Source organism: Alosa alosa, chromosome 21, assembly GCF_017589495.1.
Source record: "Alosa alosa isolate M-15738 ecotype Scorff River chromosome 21, AALO_Geno_1.1, whole genome shotgun sequence".
Lineage (NCBI taxonomy): Eukaryota > Metazoa > Chordata > Actinopteri > Clupeiformes > Clupeidae > Alosa > Alosa alosa.
Window position 1 is genome coordinate 30,434,082 of NC_063209.1, and position 22,921 is coordinate 30,457,002.

The window sequence follows — 22,921 nt, forward strand, 5'->3', positions numbered from 1 at the left end:
TGACCTCCTCTTTGCTCGGAGCTGTCTGCAAGTCATTCAAGCAATTTGGTAAACTCCAGGTTGCTGTCCATAGAGGACCGGTTGGCTGCTCTGGAGTCGAAAAATTGTGCGGGAGAGACTAACTCTAAGAAGAGAAGACGGGTGCACAATCCCAAGCTTGCGGTAAGAATATGTTCAATGACTGCTAGCTAAGCTAAAAGTAGCCTAGACTAAAACCAAAGCTAAGAGTAACCTAGTAGCCTTACAAAAGAACAAGTGAGCAGAACCAGTGTAATTTGCTTTATTAAAGTGTATTTTTTGTCTTGTAATTTACAGGAAGCAGTACGCCGTCTTCACAACTCGGAGACAAATTGTAGGCGCTACGAACTGGAGCAAGGGTACGATTTAAAGAATATGCTTTCATTCTGCTGTATAAGGAAATAGATATGTATAGATCTTAGAAAGAGGGTAAGACTTTTTTTGGTGACTATTTTCCAGGTGCATTGATAAATGTGTTGTGTCCATACGCAGTGCATCGCACAGTACTGATTGTCTTTATTAATTGTTTTTTACAGCTGCTGGAATCGAGACAGAGTGTGTTAGCAGAGGACGAGGTGGAACTTTGGAAGTCCGCCATAGACCTGATGTCTGATTAAGATGGCGTTGTTGGCTGGGTGTCTGAATGGATTGTACGATCGCCGTCCTTTCGTAGCCCGGAGCTCTCTGAACTCTGTGCCACGTAGTGTTAATTTTAGATCAGGCGAGGCGAGAGGGAAAAATGTTAGGTCAACAACCTTTTTTTTTTTCCATGACTAAGGCAGGCGATGGCCGAGACTGCACTAATGTCCTGAAACACTGACTAAGACTATCTTAAGATGCATTATTGTTGACGAAAAAAAGGCCCGAGACTAAAATGTTTTGCTTGAAATAAAACCAAGATAAAATTTCTCTTCCATTTTCGGTCTACAAAATGAGAAGACAGAATAGCTGTTACCTTTTCAAAATATTCGAATGAGTTCATGGTTCATGCGCAGCAACTTTCCTGTAGGCTAGTCTACGTGCTGTTGCTGCAACCCTGTGGCTGCAGCAGGAAACTACATGGAACAAAAACACCGGAGATTTCAACCCAGAAGTTGAAGCTTCTCTCATACATATACAAATTAACATCCCCCAGAATGTCCATACGAAAAGTTTTGAAAAGTAATGTCAACTATTTAACTAGTTACACTGATGATGCAAAGTTTGCTAGCAAGTAAGCTAATATGGAAAGTTTGCTAGCAAGTTAGCTAAGATTGAGAGTTTGGGTTGTGTTTGGGCGCATATCGCCATCTAGCGTGGCGGAGTAAAACATTCATACTTGGGTCCAAGACAGCGTTTCTCAAACTTTTTCAGATGAAGGACCACTTAACTAATCAATAAAAAAAGCGACGGACCACCTACAGAAAAAAAAAAAAAAAAATAGACCTAGCAGTATATTAGCCTACACAATACTCACTGAACCACCTTGCTTATTGTCTTTGCACTTTATTTAATTGTGTCAGAGGATTCATATGATTTAAACTGGCATATCTGACATAGACAGTGTTGTAGAACAGTTTCAATTTACATACAAGTTGGTTCAATATTGCAAACAACTCATCTATATTATATTTTACCACGTCTGCTCGTGGACCACTTGGGATAACTTATGGACCACCAGTGGTCCCCGGACCACACTTTGTGAAACACTGGTCTATGAAGATCATGACAGTGGTCCAGTCAAATCTTTTACTGTCTATGGCCAAATCCCAGCCGAGCTATAACTGTAGCTCGACTTACCTGTGCATGTACTGACTGACAAAAAAAATCAGAATGAGTAATTATAACAGACGAGTAGCCCTGTGGACACACAATATTGTTGGAAAATTGAGATGTGTGAAACACTATTTGACTCAAATGGTAATCAGAAATAATTTGTTATAAAAAAAGACTAAAATGTTTTGACTAAAACTGACTAAGATAGCTTTAGTTTTCTTTTGACTAAAACTAGACTAAAATGACGAGACTTTTAGTTGACTAAAACTTGACTAACAAAAATGATATTTGAATGACTAAATATGACAAAGACTAAAAAGGACATTTCGTCACAAGACTAAGACTAAGACTAAATTAAAAATAGGTGACAAAATTAACACTAGTGCCACGCTGCAGTCCCGGTTAGAGGCGATCCCGAAGTACAGAGCCACGCACCATAGGCGCCTCAGAAAGAACCGCCAGTTACATACAGCCCTGAGGCAGCAAACAGGCAGTTCACGGAGTTGTAGCTTTTGGGCTGCTCGTGAGCTACCAAGTGTGGGCAGATCCTCTCTTTGTACATAGTTGTGTGTTTGCTTAATAAAGCTCTTTCTTTGCATAAACATGTTCCTGGCAAATGTTCCTTTCCTCTATAAATTCATTCATGTCCTTGATGGTAATAATAGTGTAGTTGCCTAGCCTACATAGGATAACAATGACATGCAGCATAATAACATATAATATGAATAAATATATAAAGCTCTCGAGCTCTCCACATACGTTATAGTACGGTTCCGACAATATGTGGCACAGACAAACGTGACCTCCGCAGGTTGCAAATTGTCATCAACTGTAACAAACTGGCATGACCCCATCAGACGTTTTTCGTTTTTTCGCTTTGGTGTTTTTCTCACATCACTATTAACATTTGCACAGCAGTTAGTGCATTTCTCAAAACAATTAGTGCAAACTGCAAAACCTAGTGGATAACCTGCAAAAGCACGTCACTTGCTCAAAATGTATAGTCCATTCCTCAAAAGCAAGTATTTATGTCAATGAACTGCCAGTATCATCAAAATGAGAAGTCTTGACACCATCATTTATGAACAAGATAGTCAAATGGCTTTGTCATGTTTTCATTACAACAGTTTATGCTCTCAGTGTTTTCCCATGGAAAAAAAGGTCAGAACTCGGTGACACTACCTGAAAATGCTCAAGACAGCACTATACAGTACTTGTACAGCCATTTAAAAACTACAGTTAAGTTACAAATTGCTGTAGTTAGGGGAGTAATTGAGTACAAGACACGGAATATGTACGTTTCACAGTTTTACTGTATATGCTCTTTGCAATTCTACAGCATTGTGACAGAATTTGATAACTAATTCACCAATTTTGTATGTAATGACTCAAGCAATGAAATGAAGACTATTAGTTTTACTGGGAACGACTATTCAGCATCCATAAGTATAGTTTATTTTGCCTGACATGACAAAGCAAATACATGTTCAAAGGTTGAACTAAGTAGTTATGAGAATTTTCATTCTGATCTGAGAAAAGTACCAAAGCAACTGAGAAAAACTGTAACATGGGTGTATATTTTTCACATGAACCTGTGTTGACTTAGACTAAAAGTCCAATATGTAGACAGGCTAGAAATCTCAAAATCATCTCAGCCGTCCGTAGTGTAGTGGTATGGAAGATGTAGTAGCAATTTTCTCTCCTCTTTTGTCAATGAGGTTTGAATCCCAGCTAGATCCCCCCCTTCATACAGCTAGACCTCAGTTCCCCTCCCCCTTCATACAGCTAGATCTCAGCCCCCCCCCCTTCATAGAGCTAGATCTCAGTCCCCCCTTCATCCAGCTAGATCTCAGTTCCCCTCCCCCTTCATACAGTATGTGTCGTATTTGTGTGGATAATGCTAAGGCAGAGCAGAACGCTCCTAAGAAGTAGGTAGGGTCTTGTTGAATATTCACTGATTTTATGCAAATATCACCAGTTAACCTCCCGTTTTTGGAAAGCTATATTTTGACAGGTATGGTGTTGTGTTTATGTTGTAAGAATATGAAATGAATAAATATCAGAACAAAAGGCTTTTGCGAAATAGCCGAAATATTAATATGAACGATAATGTGCCATAGCCTGTAGTAGGCTAGTAATGTTTGCAAGATGGAAAGATAAAATAGCGTTTAAATGTCCATTTAAATTATAGCCTAAACTAAGGCACTGTTGTGCGTTTTAAATCCGAATTAAGAAGGAATGTGAGGAGACTGCTATTAACTTTAAAGAGTAGGCTATTAGGCCTATCTACAATTGAAACTACCGTAATCTACAATTGAAACTACCGTAGGCTATCTGCAGCCTATGACGCAAATGTAATAGCCTTAGGCAATGTCTTTTTTTTTTTTTTTTTTTTACTATTTAAAATTATACTTGTTAGATTTTAACGGGCCAAGTTGAAGAGCTGTTGTCCGTTATTGTTCGTACAAATATAGGCTGATTCATGTCCCCTTGCATTTTGCAACTGTGAGGTCCATGGTAGGCGCCCGACACAAATATTGTTTCATTTTGCGAGTGAGATATCCACGCTCTGGCGTCCCCTCTGCGACGTTTCAGAGCTATTCTAAATGCAAAATGCACAGAGGGAGTTATGACAAACCCGTGACTGTGGTAGTTAACCAACTAGATCCTAACAGAAAGCTGTTAGCTTTCCTAAGCTATATAGGCTAAGGTATAAGCTAGGCCTATTACACAACATACATTGTCACTATGCTGGCGACCCAAATAAAAATCTCCTGCGACCCACCTGTATTAGGCCTACTATAATTTCCCTATGGAATGAGTTATCATAAGTCGAAGAGAGAAATTGACATTTACCTCACACAATATTGAGTAATTATTAGTCGTCCAGTTTTGTCTCTTGGCCTTCTGCTTCAATACTTTCTGCCTTTTTGAGTCACGGGGAAAATTGTGCAACGGTTTTCCACTTCCCGGTCCTGCACTGCAGTCACACACGCAACAGTTCGCCATTTTTTAAATATTTCATTTTATTTTTTAATAATTTTAGATATGTTTTCCTCTGTTCACTGCTGGTTCACTGTTGGCTACTATGTCAATGGGGATTTTCTGAATGTTGATTGGGATCATGGCGTCCATGAAACACGTGACCACCTCGGAACCAATAGCTATCGGAATAGCTCAGAACATTCGATTCCTTAGAGTTGTCCAAACTCTCTACAGCGGACTTAAGCTGCCACCTCGTGGCGAAAAGTTGTAATTCATTCCACGCAGCGGAAAGCGCGAATTAAGTGGCCACTTCTAAATGGGACCCCCTGTATTAGCTGTGAGCTGTCTATGACATAGCTGTCTATATTAGCTATATTAGCTGTTATAATAATGTTTGTGCTGTGGTTCTCTGTGTAGTAGCTGGCTAAGCATATAGAGGCTGTCTATGCTGTAGTTGTCTATACAGTAGGCTTGTTAATGGAACTCTTGTCTATACAGTACAGTAGTATTGTTAAAGTAATGCAACTCTTGTCTATACAGTACAATACAGTAGTATATTGTTAAAGTAATGCAACTCTTGTCTATACAATACAGTAGTATATTGTTAAAGTAATGCAACTCTTGTCTATAGGCTACAGTACAGTAGTATTGTTACAGTAATGCAACTCTTGTGACTGAAATATCTGTGCAGCATGTGTACGTTGTTGTTGTTGTTATGCTGTATGTGTACAATACCTGTCAGGCAGGGGCATCGCTAGGGCTGTAGTAGTAGGCTATATACGCACCATGCACTGGGTTATAATCATGGTCTAGAACTGACATAAACATTGTAATGCTACGCATGATTATAACCCAGTTCTAGACCGTGAATGCAGTCGTAATGCATGTACTAGACCATGAATGAAGTCGTAAGGCATGATTATATCCCAGTTCTAGACCATGAATGCAGTCGTAATGCATGTTCTAGACCATGAATGCAGTCGTAATGCATGATTATATCCCAGTTCTAGACCATGAATGCAGTCGTAATGCATGTTCTAGACCATGAATGCAGTCGTAATGCATGATTATAACCCAGTTCTAGACCATGAATGCAGTCGTAATGCATGATTAGAACCCAGTTCTAGACCATGATTATAACCCAGTTCTAGACCATGAATGCAGTCGTAATGCATGTTCTAGACCATGAATGCAGTCGTAATGCATGATTATAACCCAGTTCTAGACCATTCTAGGCAGTTCTAGACCATGTCATTCTGCTCACCGCTCTCTGGTTCGGCTCCAATCAGCAGCAGCAGCAGCACAACAGGAACCATCCTGCTCTCTGTTCAACTGAGGAGCAAAAGGCTCACTATTAATAAAACAGCTCATCAGTGGGCTCACTATTAATAAAACAGCTCATCAGTGGGCTCACTATTAATAAAACAGCTCATCAGTGGGCTCACTATTAATAAAACAGCTCATCAGTGTTTACTGCTGCAAAAAAACAACAACAACAATACCACTACGACAACTATTATATAATAACAACAACAACAACAACATCAACAACAACAACAACAACAACAACGGCAACATCAACAACAACAACAACAACAACAACAACAATAATAATAATAATAATAATTTATTTATTTATTTATTTATCCTTTGTTTAGCCATGAGATCAAAGTTTAATAGCTAAATACAAACAGTGAGAGTTAACATAAAACACAGCATAAGGAAATATTGTAAATCTGTAGTTAAATGTTTTATAAGAAATAAAAAGCCACTTATTAGAAACAATGGCGCCGTTCTGTAAGACCTGATTTTAAAAGATTTTTGAACATGTCAGTTGAGGGTAATGAATCCAAATCCATGTGCATACGAACAAAACACTGATTTTCCCAGTTTCTATTAGTTTAGCTGTAATAATAATAATAATAATAATAATAATAATAATAATGGGCCTATTGCTCTGTCAGTTAGCAATGCACTAGCTGAGTTGCGCTTTAGAACCGTACTCCTGAAGTTTTGGAGTTGAACACGCAGCTGAGACCAAGTTGAGTGTGATTGCTCTGTGAGAGTCCCACAGGATCAGCTGATCTCTGGTTACTGTGAGGAGTCCCATAAGATCAGCTGATCTCTGGTTACTGTAAGGCAGTGTTTTTCAACCTTTTTTGTGCCACGGCACACTTTTGACACTTAAAATGTCCCACGGCACACTAACATCCTGTGTGAAGAAAAAATAAACATACCATAGCCTAAAATTTCAAATAATACACAGATATGGCCTTATTATGGCTTCTATGCAAGACCTGCTCAATAAAACAAGCGCCCTCTGTTTCATTTGTAGGTGACTATATTGTTATTGTTGTTATGAACTGGATATGTGATGATTCTGTGAATACTGGATATGGGGCCCCCGTTGTACAATGCCTGCATACCACAAATAGTGCAATCATACAATCAATGAGAGCATGTGGTTATAAATTCTTTGATGCAACAGTTGCTTTTCTGGACCAGTGAGTGACATTTGGGTAATTTTCTGCGGCACACCTGATGATCTCTCACGGCACACTAGTGTGCCCCGGCACAGTGGCTGAAAAACACTGCTGTAAGGAGTCACATAAGATCAGCTGATCTCTGGTTAAACTGCCTGAAAAATGGAACTACGATATTCCGGACATAATGGTGCAGGAATGCGAGTAAGATCCTGCCAAATATTTGCTTTTTAAAGCCCAACACAGAATCAGATAATTATACAATCAAAATTAAACCCTCCCAAAAATAAAGAATGTTTTCAATAAATACACAAAGACTATAGGCTATGTCACACTGTCAACACCATACTGGGCTGGTTGATTAAGACAAAGATCCTTAAGCCTACAAATCAACTCAATGAAAATATATGGGCCACTCAAAAAAACAGATTAGATTTAGGTGACAGACGACACTGCAGCTGATTTTAAGATCCAGGCTTAAGGTATGAGGGTTGGCGCCTGCAGGCAGAAATAAACTTTATACTCTATAATAATAATAATAATAATAATAATAATAATAATATGCCTCCTTATTTGTTGTGGTGGTTTGTGAGGTCCCCTTGTCTTTGGAAAGTGCTATATAAATGCATTGTGTTATGGTTGTCTCACCAAGTCCACCAGAAACATAAGCACTTGTACACAACCCTGTTTCCAAAACTCAGCCTCCTCAGCAGGTCTAACCTCAGACGTACATGTGAAAGACTACTACATACACCCCCAACCCTGGCATTCCAAAACAAATGTAAACCTGGCCTCGCATGGCGTACCTGTGGTAGTTCTGAAGGCTGTTTGTCCCAGCAGTGGAGTACAGCATCAACGCTGCACATGTGTTGCTCATGCTGCCTCCAACGCAACAGGGCTTCAGCTTTATTCCCAGACATGCTTTGCATAAGTATCATCAGCCACAGGTGTTCTGTGTTGTTGAAATGTTTTTATTCAAATTCAGCAGGGTCACTGACTCACCATCTATTCCTCTCCCTTTCCTAGATGCCAGATAGCTACACACATAATGGATTTATAGATCCACAAACATTGTAATAGGTACAATAAAGCTCTCTACCCATAATTAAACATTGTAATTCTAGTACATAAAGCTTAGTAGAGAAGAAAAGGCCTGCAGATCTCCATGGCGCTAGCATGCCTTCATCACCTGGTCATTTGCATGAGGTGTTTATGATCAGCATCACATTTTTCATCCTGACTTCCTCTTCCAGGGAGTTTCCTTTGATGTCACACCAGTATAGTGTGTGTGTGTGTGTGTGTGTGTGTGTGTGTGTGTGTGTGTGTGTGTGGGGTGGGGTGTCTGTGTATTGCAGAGTGTGTGTGTGTGTGTGGGTTGGGGGGTCTGTGTATTGCAGTGTGTGTGTGTGGGGGGTGTCTGTGTATTGCAGTGTGTGTCACACTGTTATCTAAGCAATGGAGTGAGTGCAGTCATGCCATTACAAACAGATGAACTGAAGTCTGGAAGCTTGTGATAATACATTATATGTGTGAAGAGAGTTTTTGAAGTGTGTTCTTTCTTGAGGTGTGTTATTTCTTGTAATTAAAAATAAAGATATCAATTCAATTCAATTCAATTCAAGGTTGCTTTATTAGCATGACTTTAAGTAAGTACAGTGTTGCCAAAGCACAATTAAAACAGCATAACAATTAGAACATTGACAGCATTAAGGGGAAACAGTAACATGTAACATGAAAAATTGTGTGTATACCCTCACTTTCTCTCTTTCTTTCACACACACACACGCGCGCACACGCACACACACGTAGGCATGTGGTCACACACACACACACACACATACTGTACACACACACACACAGACAGCATACACATTATAACACATTAGATTAAGTACAGACATTAGGTCGAGCATTATGGCAAAGTGTCCGACTCACTGTCCCTCATGTCGTGGCAAGCTGTAACGTATTTTGCAGCCAGCGGAGCAGTCAATCCTTCTCCTAGCAGGTGGGCCAATTTAAGGGAGCTAAAATTTGGAATTTTATTTGAGAATTGTAAAAAGTATTTTTTTCTAATTTGTTCAAACTTTGGACAGTGTAGGAGAAAGTGCATCTCTGTTTCAACCTCACCAGTCGTACAGTGACCACAGAGCCGCTGCTCTTTAGGAAGCCATACTTTTTTGTACCGGCCTTTCTCTATGGTAAGGCTGTGGTCACTTAGCCTGTACTTAGATTCTGTAAGAATCTGTCTCTGCTTTGTATCTCTGACGGTGGAGAGGTACTCTGCCAATTCATAATCTTGTTTTAGTGACAAGTAACATTCTAATTTGGATTGTGATTTTGTTTGATCATCCCAATGTTCCAGATATTTTTTCTTACTTTGATTCATAATTTCTTTTACTTTTGATTTTGAAAAGCAGTGCTGGTCTGAGATTGATGGGTTAGTTTATTAGTTAACTTCAGAACCAACTGACAGAGGGGACTGGTTTCAGGGCTGACCTCTTGGGTTTTGATTGCTTGAAACTTTATGGTATTTTCTGGGCTAGATTTCAGATGTATCCAGAATTTTAGTGATCTTTTTTGTACATTTAAAGCTAATGGGAATCTGCCTAATTTTGCCCTGCATGCATTTGTGGGTGTTTTCCTTTGGACCCTGAGAATATTCCTAATAAATTCTGCATGCAGGGATTCTATGGGGTGTTTGTCCCATTTAGTGTAGTCGAGCTTACTGAGTGGACCCCATACCTCACATCCATACAGTGCAATTGGCATGATGACACTGTCAAAGATTTTGCACCAGATGTTAATTGGAATTTGTATTTTATTAAAAATATTTTTGATAGCATAGAGAGCTCTGCGAGCTTTATCTTTTAGCGCATTCACTGCAAGGTCAAAGCTTCCTGAGGCACTGAGTTTCAGGCCTAGGTAATCGTAACATTGCGAGTGCTCTAGAGCGGTGTTTCCTAGAGTGAAAAGGTGTCTGGTTGCCTGGGATCTGGCTTTCTTTTGGAAGATTACAATGTTTGTTTTTGCTCCACTGAAATATCTGCTGTGAGTGTATGCAGTGTTAGAGCAGTCTGTGTTCTTTAGACCTTTGGACCAGTTCTCTTTCTTCCTCACACTGCTCTCCCTCTCCATCTCTCTCTCTTCCTCACACTGCTCTCTCTCTCCACCTCTCTCTCTGCCTCACACTGCTCTCCCTCTCCATCTCTCTCTCTTCCTCACACTCTCTCTCTCTGCCTCACACTGCTCCCTCTCTCTCTTCCTCACACTGTTTCCTCTCTCTACCTCTCTCTGCTCCCTCTCTCCACCTCTCTCTTCCTAACACTGCTCTCTCTCTCTCCACCTCTCTCTCATCCTAACACCACTCTCTCTCTCCCCTCAGGCTGACCTTTGACCTTTGGTAATGGCGGATCTCCCTCAGAGTCCAATCGTGCAAGCCTGAGATTTCTCCGATGAGACTGGAATGACAGTGACCTTTGACCTCAGAGACAGCATGCAGATCACAGTTGAGGACCTCTGATAGAGACAGATCTCTCTCAGAGTTTCAGCCCTAGTCATGCACTCTTTTGTATTAAATAAATACAAAAAGAAAGGTATTACTGATGACAGCGTCACTTAACTTAAATATAAAGAAATATGGAAATAAAATACAATTATTTTTTAAAAATTAGGAAACAGAAACAACCTAGAAGGAGCGACTGAGTATGCCAGCATCCCTGTTGTCTTGCCTCAAATGACATATATAGAAAATGCTATTTCAGGCTTTTGGGAATTCTCATGTCATGCCATGAGAGAGGGCCCTATTATCATGGTCTAAAACGCATGGTCACTAGTCAAAAGCTTATTCAAATTTAGTAGGATGTCCAGTCCACATTGGGAGTGTTTTTGTTATCAAACGTCGCAACAAGGCGTTCCTATGATTCTTATCATGCGTTCATGGGCATCAGAAAACCTTTTTCCCTGTGAAAAGGTAATCATTCCCGTCACTTCATGTGGGAATCAGAGGTGGGAAACTGGGGCTAGATTCTGCTAACAGAGTTGCCCAGTTCGGGGCTCAACATCACTTTTGTCATCACGTTGTTGATCATTTGTAGTCCATGTGGCCATTCATGTCCAACAGTTTTACTGCATACCTGCACATTTAGCTTTCCAAAAACGGGAGATTTTTTTTCGGGGGTTCCCAGTGTTTATACCGATCTGTGTTTGCATATTTACTACGTTTCATACACGTGTTTCAACACTGCATTTCGGTCGTTGCTTTTACCTTACCATTACCTTACGCATGCCAGTTATGTATCCACCAGCTGCCTGCATGCAGCCTACTTCCAAAACTCCAAAGCTGCTTGCTGTCAGATTTGGTTCCGAGGGCACAAGTTCAGTGTATCAACAACACTTAATAACAGTTTATGTGATGTGTTAATCAATTAAATTCCCAACAATTTCACAACAGCTAGTTCTGGAGTAGGCTAGGCCATTCAACTAGCCCGCTTGCTTACGACGAGACTCAGGCTGCGAGGTCGCACCCGCTTCCCTTATTTGGGTTTTGGGTTGTCAGGTTTTAGCCTATGACAAAACGGTTGAAATTGAAACTAAGTGATGGTGTATGTGTAAGGTGTATTTCAAACACAATCTGGCAACCTGAATGGATCAATGATTTTAAAATGAAGTTTGATGGCCATGCAAATTACGGGAGTTTTCTGGGAGAAATAACAAAACGGGAGGGTGCTGGGAGATGACCTTGAAATACGGGAGAAACCCGGGAAAAACGGTGTTGACGGAGTGTTAACAGGTATGTTTTATTGTAAACTTGGTAATATGCCGTTTTTGGATATGATCAGGTCCCCTCACCTTGTCTGGTCCCCTAGTACTTTGACATCATAAATACAGCTTTACACATTCAGAACAATTTTCATGACAAACTGTAAATAGATTACATACATTCCATATAAAGCATTTCTTAGATACAGGATATAAGTTATAGGGCACATTTCTTAGAATCAGGATGTCATGAAATAGATGTGATAATCAATGTAGAAAGAACAGCTCTGATTTGAGAAATGAAGATGCAAAATAAAGGCAGAAGCACAGAAGATATTATGAAGACCTTACACTAGGCGTTGGAATCAAAACTGCACAGAAGATATAAGTATAAGTATATATACTTTTTTGATCCCGTGAGGGAAATTTGGTCTCTGCATTTAACCCAATCGGTGAATTAGTGAAACACAAACAGCACACAGTGAACACACAGTGAGGTGAAGCACACACTAATCCCGGCGCAGTGAGCTGCCTGCTTCAACGGGCGGGGCGGGGAGCAGTGAGGGGTTAGGTGCCTTGCTCAAGGGCACTTCAGCCGCGGCCCACTGGTCGGGGCTCGAACCGGCAACCCTCCGGTTACAAGTCCAGAGTGCTAACCAGTGGGCCACGGCTGCCCCTATATTAGGAAGACCTTACACTAGGCGATGGAATCAAAACTGCACAGAAGATATTATGAAGACCTTACACTAGGCCTTGGAATCAAAACAGAATATATTATGAAGACCTTACATTAGGCGTTGGAATCAAAACAGAAGATATTATGAAGACCTTACACTAGGCCTTGGAATCAAAACAGAAGATATTATGAAGACCTTACACTAGGCCTTGGAATCAAAATTGCACAGAAGATATTATGAAGACCTTACACTAGGCCTTGGAATCAAAACTGCATTTCAAACAATTGTAACATGGTTGGGACACAATGAGCAGACAACACAAATGCAGGGAGCCTGCAAGGTGTGTCAGATGATGCTCTTGCATCTAACCTGGACATGGCCAACATCAGAAAATAGGGCAACATATTTTACTATGATGATAAGAATAGCCTATTGCCATGGTTATAGATAGTATATTTAACTGGGTGATGAAATGTTAACCTATATGAGTGTGTGTGACTCCATCGTCCTAGCCTTGCATGCTATGTGTCTCAGTGCTGTTTTCACTCTTTGAGTTCGGGGAGAGTCTGGACACGCAAAACCATATGGAGATGAAAAAGCCTGTAGAGTGAGAAGGAGATGGAGAAAAAACACCATGAACACATGAGCACATGAACACATGAACACCAGAACACATGAACACCAGAACACATGAACACATGAACACATGAACACATGAGCACATGAACACCAGAACACATGAACACCAGAACACATGAACACATGAACACCAGAACACATGAACACATTAACACATTAACACATGAACACATGAACACCAGAACACATGAACACCAGAACACATTAACACATGAACACCAGAACACATGAACAGATAAACACATGAACACCAGAACACATTAACACATTAACACCAGAACACATGAACACCAGAACACATTAACACATGAACACCAGAACACATGAACACCAGAACACATGAACACATGAACACATGAACACCAGAACACATGAACACCAGAACACATGAACACCAGAACACATTAACATATTAACACATGAACACCAGAACGCATGAACACATGAGCACATGAACACCAAAACACATGAACACCAGAACACATGAGCACATGAACACCAGCACACATTAACACATGAACACCAGAACACATGAACACATTAACACATGAACACATGAACACCAGAACACATGAACACCAGAACACCAGAACACATGAGCACATGAACACCAGAACACATGAACACATTAACACATGAACACATGAACACCAGAACACATGAGCACATGAACACCAGAACACATGAGCACATGAACACCAGAACACATGAACACCAGAACACATGAGCACATGAACACCAGAACACATGAACACCAGAACACATGAGCACATGAACACCATGAACACATGAACACCATGAACACATGAGCACATGAACACCAGAACACATGAACACCAAAACACGTAAACACATGAACACCAGAACACATGAACACATGAACACCAGAACACATTAACACATGAACACCAGAACACATGAACACATGAGCACATTAACACATGAGCACATGAACACATGAACACCAGAACACATGAGCACATGAACACCAGAACACATGAACACATGAACACCAGAACACATGAACACATGAGCACATGAACACCAGAACACATTAACACATGAACACATGAACACATTAACACATGAACACCAGAACACATGAGCACATGAACACCAGAACACATGTGCACATGAACACCAGAACACATGAACACCAGAACACATGAGCACATGAACACCAGAACACATGTACACATGAACACATGAACACATGAGCACATGAACACCATGAACAGCACTGGAGAACACACAAACACAAAAATACACACACACACACACATTTACATTTACATCATTTTTTTAACTTGCCTTGGAAGGAGTTGAGTGTGCAGAATAGGTAGATGCCAGGCAGGGTGAGCTGGCTGAAGGAGAAGAGAACGAGGCCCCAGGTGATGCCCAGCATGCAGGAGATGGCCATCACCGAGCACGCGTCTCTGCACACACGCCCGCGCCGCCGCTGCTCACCAGAGGGGGCGCCACTCTCACTCTCACGCATCTGCAGCATCAGCCGCAGCGTCACCGCCAGCACGCCCAGGTTACACACAAACACCAGCGCAAAGCCCCCCACCGTGGTCACCAGCTTCACCACGTCACTGCTGACGTAGCACCTGGACAGACACATGGAGAGAGAGGACATCACAGGGAACATCACCCCATGCAGAGGGAACATCAGAGAACATCACAACATGCAGAGGGAACATCAGAGAACATCACAACATGTAGAGGGAACATCACAGAGAACATCACAACATGCAGAGGGAACATCACAACATGCAGACAGAGAGAACATCACACGGAACATCACAACACACAAGACGTTTTTACGCTGCCGGATTGGTTGCCATATATGCGCCTTTATTGCGGAATGCCTACTGCGGAATGCCTACTGCGGAATGCCTTTTCTCTTTAGATAGACGGAGGTGGAAAGAGGGGTCATTGTGGCCACCCAATTTTACCAACAAAGAGGGTAGTCACAGAGCCGGGACACGTGGCTCCGTCTCTGAGTGTGAAGGGGTCAAGGCGGAATGGGGTAATCTGGGTGGGGCACTGCATGTCCAACCCACCACCGGGAGATTTCAAATCTGAGCAGCAAAAGGAGCAACAGCAGAGACAGCACATTAAGACAATCTTTAAATCCACAAAGCTGCCAGTCATTTCACGCCCGCAGGAACAGTTGATTGTAGGTCGGAATGCAATCGGATGCTATACTGTATATCCTAAAATCCAGCGATGAAACAAAGCATGAACTCTCATGAGTGTCGACTGTCCTAGCAAGATTTTACATAATCACGTTACAAGGTAACAATGTAGCCCATCTTATATACCCACACCCATTAACACACCCATATGAACACCCGCCAATGCTGTTAAAGTGAGGAGGTGCGAACGCACTAACCGATCTCTCAGGCTAGGTGCTCTTTTAAAGCAGCTGCGATCCAGGATCCACCGCGCAGCTGCTTTAAACGAGCACCTAGCCTGAGATCGGTTAGTGCTGCTCGCGACCTCCCTGCACCTACTCAGTCGCCTTTTCCCTTTAAAATTCCACACGGCAATTTTAAGTGCTTGAACTGTGCAGCATGCAATTTCATGCTCACAGAAAAGATATTTACACATCCAAAAACAGGCAGGACATACACAGTAAAGGGCAGAGTTACCTGTATCTACTTTCATAGTATATTTACTGACGTGCCCTTGTGGGTTGTTTTATGGCAAAAGCCGTTTAACAACTCAAAACCCGAATCTTTGAGCATAAATGCGCAATTAGAAAAAATGATGAAAAATCATCAGTTGCAAGGCATTTTAACTCTGCAGGCCATGATGCCAACATGCTTAATTAAGTTTATGGGCTTAGAGTTTGTCGATCGGTCTCCAAGAGGGGGAGACCGTGAAAACCGCCTCCTGCAGCTAGAGGCTTGGTATATTTTTAACTTTAACACATGTATCCCGAATGGGATGAATGAAGATTTGTCACTAAGTTGTTTCCTATGAATTCATATGTGGATTGTATGTTCACTTTTAATATGTTCAATAATCTTTGTATTTAACATGTTTGAAACATTAGTGACATTATTGGCAGAGGTGGAAAGTAACGAAATACATTTACTCACGTTACTGTATTGAGTAGTTTTTCTGTGATTTTGTATTTTTTAAGTAGTTTATAAAATCGGCATTTTAAATTTTACTTGATTACATTTTGAGTGAAGTATTGTACTTCGCTACATCAAAAATCCCATCCGTTACTTGAGTAAAAAAAAAAAGTTAAGACTAACGAAAACAGAAAGGGAGAGAAAAGAAATCGCGCCCTAAACCACTATAGTGATAATGGTCAGCATGTAGCCTACAACAGGACATGAATCAAGCTGGCGCCATGCAGTCTTTCTGAAAGTGATGGAGATGGAGCTGGATCATGAGATGCATCAGATTTCATGTGTAGCCTAACCTATGAAAGTGTATTTTCCGCTATTTCAATGGGTTGTCTCAGTTCGTTTTAGCACTAATGATAGCTGTGATATTCAAGCAAACACCATGGGATTTCGTGTTTTGACGTTTGTGCTCACCTTTCTTTGGAAAGAAGTTTATTAGCAGTTGTTTCCCCTCATTTTGATGTCTCTCTCTTTTTAGTAACCTGACTTGGCTTTCTTTGAGAAAACATTGCACCAGCAGCACAACAATTAGCGGTCCACTACTAGCGATGCTTAACTAAATAAACAAAAGATAGACTACCTTATGAATCGCAGGCGGACTAAACCATTTAGCTCTTTAGCAAGGGAGAGTGACCTTAGACAGTTTTCACTATGTTTTGTATACAAAATCCAGTCAGTCAAACTTTAAATTTCGTCTGACATTCATTTTGACATTTAATTTGGAAGTTAAAATATTCAGGTAAAATAAATATATGGTGGATATATATATATTTTTTTTTTTTTTCAGTAATTAGCTTAAATTTCCAGTGAGTCTATTCGAAATTTTCACCACACATTATATTAACACACGATAAAAAAATCCAAAACATAAGAGTTATGTGTATTAAAGTGGAATGACACAGGAAAAAAAAGTAATGAACGTGTTTTACTGAAATTTCTTCAATACTTTGTGGAAAAGCCTTTGTTTGTAAAGACAGCTTCAAGACATTTCCTGTATGACAAAACGTATTAGTCACAGTATCAGGTGTGATTTTGGCCCATTGTTCTAAACAGATTCCAGGGGTCCCTCTTGTGAATCCTGATCTTTAGTTACTTCCAGAACTGTTTAATTGAATTGGCTGCCTTCAAGTCTTTCTGGAGCTTACTCCGAGTGGTCCTTGGCTTTTGGAATTGACTATCCTTCTGACTCCCTGGTCAGAAATATTGCGAGGAGATCCTGCATGGCCGGTTGATGATGCAGTGATGTTTCTTCCACTTGCAGATAATGGCTCCCATGCTGCTTACTGAAGATTCTGAAGTTTTGAAATGCATCTGTAACCAGTTTCATTGATATGTTTTGCAACAATAAGGTTGCAAAGGTCTTGGGAGAGTTTTTTTTGCTTTTATCCATCATGAAATGTTTCTTGTGTGACACCTTGGTAATGAAAACCTTTTATAGCCCATCAATATACTAACCAAGCTTATATTAATTTTGCACAGATAGAAAGGATAACTACTCTAACTACTTACAGATTCCAGCTCGTTCCTTTCCTTTCCTTGCCTTAGTGCTTTTTCTTAGCTTGTTCAATACTTTTCCCCTGTGTTATTCCACTTCATTACACATGACTCTACTTATGGAGTTGTTTGATTTTTTATGTGTGGATTACCTGAGTTATTACTAATGCCTGGTGAAAATGTTGTACCCCCATTATTCCACTTTTCATGGGCCCCTCCTCCATTGGGGCCCTATACTTCCCACTCTCCCCCCCAGTTCGACGCCCTTTAATCTGCTGAACCTTCTGCTTGTTTCCAAATATAAAAAAACAACTCAACATTGGCCTCCCTGCCTCAGCTGCCTGTGAGGGGCTTTTCAGTTGGATTACTGTTCACTGCAAAGCGGCCGCAAGGATGAGTGCAACTAACTTTGAAAATCAACTACTGCTCAAACTTAAAGGAGAACTCCGTGATTTTTCACATAGATCTCCATTTCTCAACGCCACCGAAGTGCTGTCGGTATGAACAAAACTGAAACAATCGGTTTTACCTAGCTCGAGTTGCTGCAGCTACAGCGCTACACACTGGGAGCATGAACATGGCTGCCTTAGCTGCTGGCTGCAGCAACTCGAGCTAGGACCAAAGTCCTTTTCAGGCAAGTACCTCCACTCGGCAGCCATATTGCAACACTTTTTGGGCACTTATCGCGGCATCTATTTCGCAGAAATGCTGTAATGCGTAAGGCTTCACGACACCAATCTTGCTCCAGCAGCAGAGATCACAACAGATGATTGGCACGATGTCTTCACAGCACACCACATGACTGGCTCAATGTATTTTACAACACACCACATGATTGGCTCAATGTATTCAAATGTCAACGTTTTGCCGCGGAAGGGTTGTGATATTTGTAGACAACTGACTAACCCCATGCATTACTATGGAGGATTTTTTGAGTGCTATATCTCCTCATTAGAAAGTCTCTGGTAAAACTGGTTGTTCTGGAACCCCCAAAAAAAGTAACTAAGTAACTTAGTTTACTAACTTAAGTACATTTTAAATGAACTACTTTTTACTTTTACTTAAGTACATTTTCAGATCGGTATTTTAACTTGTACTTGAGTAATGTTTCATCAAGGTATTGGTACTTTTACTTGAGTACAATATTTTCGTACTTTTTCCACCTCTGATTATTGGAATGTGTATCACTTTAACAGCATTGGCGGGTGTTCATATGGGTGTGTTAATGGGTGTGGGTATATAAGATGGGCTACATTGTTACCTTGTTGCACACTGAAGAAGGCACACGGCGAAACACATATGAGCAAATAAAAGAGTATATATGCATAGTGCGGCCTCTCTCCTACTTTCCTTTATGTATAACTATCCAGGCCAACACTCTTAAAGTTTAAAAATAGACAAATTGAGTGAAGCCTGCTCCTAATCCTCACTGACATAATCACATTACCTCATGAGTGTCGACTGTCCTAGCAAGATTTTACATTATCACGTTACTTCATGAGTGTCGACTGTCCTAGCAAGATTTTACATTATCACGTTACCTCATGAGTGTCGACTGTCCTAGCAAGATTTTACATTCACGTTATCTCATGAGTGTCGACTGTCCTAGCAAGATTTTACATTATCACGTTACCTCATGAGTGTCGACTGTCCTAGCAAGATTTTACATTCAAGTTATCTCATGAGTGTCGACTGTCCTAGCAAGATTTTACATTATCACGTTATCTCTCGTATTTCTGCCTGTTCTGTGCTGTTAAACCCAAATGCATATGCATCACATTTCTAATGTTACTGGGACTGTGTGCAGCCAAACTAAACAAGCTAAAACCAGTGGGATGTATGACATATCTGACAGCAGATACACAACTCTGAAGTGAGACAAAAACATGGCAGAAATGTAATCATAGTAGATAAGCTTGCAGCATTCCAAGCATTAGTATGATTACTCTGCATACTACATCATTAGTATGATTACTCTGCATACTACATCATACTACAGCATTAGTATGATTACTCTGCATACAGTACTACAGCATTAGTATGATTACTCTGCATACTAAATCATACTACAGCATTAATATGATTACTCTGCATACTACAGCATTAGTATGATTACTCTGCATACTACATTCTACAGCATTAGTATGATTACTCTGCATACTACATCATACTACAGCATTAGCATGATTACTCTGCCTACTACAGCATTAGTATGATCACTCTGCATACTACAGCATTAGTATGATTACTCTGCATACTACATCATACTACAGCATTAGTATGATTACACTGCATACTACAGCATTAGTATGATTACTCTGCATACTTCAGCATTAGTATGATTACTCTGCATACTACATCATACTACATCATTAGTATGATTACTCTGCATACTACATCATTAGTATGATTACTCTGCATACTACAGCATTAGTATGATTACTCTGCATACTACATTCTACAGCATTAGTATGATTACTCTGCATACTACAGCATTAGTATGATCACTCTGCATACTACAGCATTATTACTCTGCATACTACAGCATTAATATGATTACTCTGCATACTACATTCTACAGCATTAGTATGATTACTCTGCATACTACATCATACTACAGCATCAGTCTGATTATTTTGCATACTACAGTTGCAGCATTCCAAGCATTAGTATGATTACTCTGCATACTACAGTTGGAGGTTCGCATTCTATGCTGTTATGATGGCGCAAAAATAAACCTGGCACACTTCACAGCATAAACTACTGTTAGCCACATAACATCTAGAAGCCTGACATTAGCAAAATTAACTTACAACATGCAATGCCCACTTTGTTAGGAAACAAGCAAACACCTAAACTTAATTACGCATTAACAAACACTTAATTCATCATTATTAAGTATGTTTTCAACATTACTTAAGGATTAACAAATATCCCTTTCCCCATTAATAGAGTCTTATTTAGTAGGTGTTATCGGTGCATTTCTTTTGTTATAAATAATGAATTCCTAATGTGTACTGTACATACTGAACTCATGATGAATTCATAAGGTACAAGCAGTAAACTAATTCAGCTGTAGATACCACAAGAAGGTTCACTTGTCACAGACACAACACATCATTGCACACAGTACTGTCTGTCTACCAGCTGGGACAATAAGCCTAAAAGATAAAGTCTGAATAACATTGCATTGCCAATTGCAGTTTACCTAAAGTAACATTGACCTAATCTTTAGCTCATTATGAATTCATCATGTGTTTAGTATGTAAACATAAGGAATTACGAATTTGTTTACTGTTTGTACCTTATGAATTCATCATGAGTTCAGTATGTACACATTAGGAATTCATCATTTATAACAAAGAAGAACACACTGATAACACCTACTAAATAAGACTCTAGTAATGAAGAAAAACATATTTGTTAATAAATGAGCGCTTCCCAAGCCCCCCTGCCTACCCAAGCCCCCCTGCCTACCCAAACCCCCCTGCCTAAATGAGCGCTTCCTTTACGGGAGCGCCCCCTGACCACCTTCTACACCCCTGTTTGTAACTCTGCACCCTGGAAGACAGGCATACCACAGGTAAGTCCACCATACAGGCACAGTGGAAGCAATCCCACAAGACACACAAGAAATCCCCCAACTGGCCCAACGTTATGCTTTGCACCACAGACCATTAAGCCATACCATAACCGCGTTCTTCATAGACCATAACCGCGTTCTCCATAGACCATAACCGCGTTCTCAATAGACCATTAAGCCATACCATAACCGCATTCTCCTTCGGACACGGCATGCTCAATATACAAATGTTTTTCTACCTTACATACAAAGGCCACAATACAATGCCATTTTCAGTAACGCTCCCATGCGTTACTCTATCATGCGTTACTCTATCATGCGTTACTCTATCAGGGGCATCGCTCCCATGCGTTACTCTATCATGCGTTACTCTATCATGCGTTACTCTATCAGGGGCAACGCTCCCATGCGTTACTCTATCATGCGTTACTCTATCAGGGGCATCGCTCCCATGCGTTACTCTATCATGCGTTACTCTATCAGGGGCATCGCTCCCATGCGTTACTCTACACGTCCAATGTGGCACATCATACTTCATTTTGCGACCTGGTCCTGCTTCCTAACTCAAAATGCTGACCTAAAAACTCGCACCAAGGCAGCAATTTTCACTTCCTTTTTAGACAGGTAATGAAGACGTCTCTTCTTCCTGTGAATTTTGTGTGATTTTGATCTAAAAACAGTTATGGAGAGGGAGCACATCACACCACACATGGAGAGAACATCAAAGAAACACAAGGCATCCACTGAAACCTGACCTCATCAGGTGAACAGAATCTGGAGCTAGCAACAAAAACATATCAAGAAAATAACATAATGATCAGATCTCAATCATTAGTCATTAGTGGTTCCTGGTAAGGAACAGGACCGGGACAATCATTAGTGGTTGCACTATTCAGAAATGACAGAGCACTATGGACCACTTCTCTCTCACTGTGAGCCATGGCAGATAGGTGGGGGAGGAGTCAGCTGGCAGGTGCTGTAATGCTGGTGCTGATACGAGCTCCATGTTGCTGGCTTGACCTATGTATTTAGCAAGATAGGCCTTGTCTTACCTCACTTGACCTATGTATTTAGCAAGATAGGCCTTGGCTTACCTCACTTGACCTATGTATGTGTTACACATTTTCACCTACACATGAATTTAAACAGTTAAAAGAACATGGTGAAAAGAGCACAGACAGGTTCATCCCTATCCCTAATTTGAGTTTCAAACTAAGTGTAAAGTGTGAGATCTACAGATCTTTCATATTAAGATTCATGGGATGCCACAAGACACGCTGTGGCTGTGGCATTGGTTGGCTTGGTCCATTTCACAACAAAGTCATACTGTCTTTCTTCAGGAAATGTTAATATATCTTAGGTAAAGGTGGAAATATTTACCTG

At 40.6% G+C, this 22,921-nt stretch overlaps 2 protein-coding genes across 6 annotated transcripts in view; both read right to left on the reverse strand.

Annotated features, from left to right (window-relative positions):
* Positions 1–8,099, reverse strand: part of LOC125286025 (adhesion G-protein coupled receptor G2) — a 51,915-nt gene extending 43,816 nt beyond the window's left edge. For 4 of the 5 annotated variants that reach the window (XM_048230676.1, XM_048230675.1, XM_048230673.1 and 1 more), the window contains exons 1-2: positions 8,048–8,099; positions 6,023–6,090 (exon numbers count right to left, since the gene is read on the reverse strand). In XM_048230676.1, coding sequence (XP_048086633.1) covers positions 6,023–6,074 — 52 coding nt within the window. In that variant the 5' untranslated portion in view covers positions 6,075–6,090; positions 8,048–8,099. Of the gene's footprint in view, positions 1–4,629; positions 4,769–6,022; positions 6,091–8,047 lie in introns of those variants that run through there. The other variant, XM_048230677.1, reaches the window with a different exon arrangement.
* A 4,572-nt stretch (positions 8,100–12,671) lies between these two features.
* The window catches only part of LOC125286164 (adhesion G-protein coupled receptor G6-like), an 80,096-nt gene continuing 69,846 nt past the window's right edge, over positions 12,672–22,921 (reverse strand). Inside the window, exons 10-11 of the mRNA XM_048230930.1 lie at positions 14,627–14,925; positions 12,672–13,276 (exon numbers count right to left, since the gene is read on the reverse strand). Coding sequence (XP_048086887.1) covers positions 13,185–13,276; positions 14,627–14,925 — 391 coding nt within the window. The 3' untranslated portion in view covers positions 12,672–13,184. The remainder of the gene's footprint in view (positions 13,277–14,626; positions 14,926–22,921) is intronic.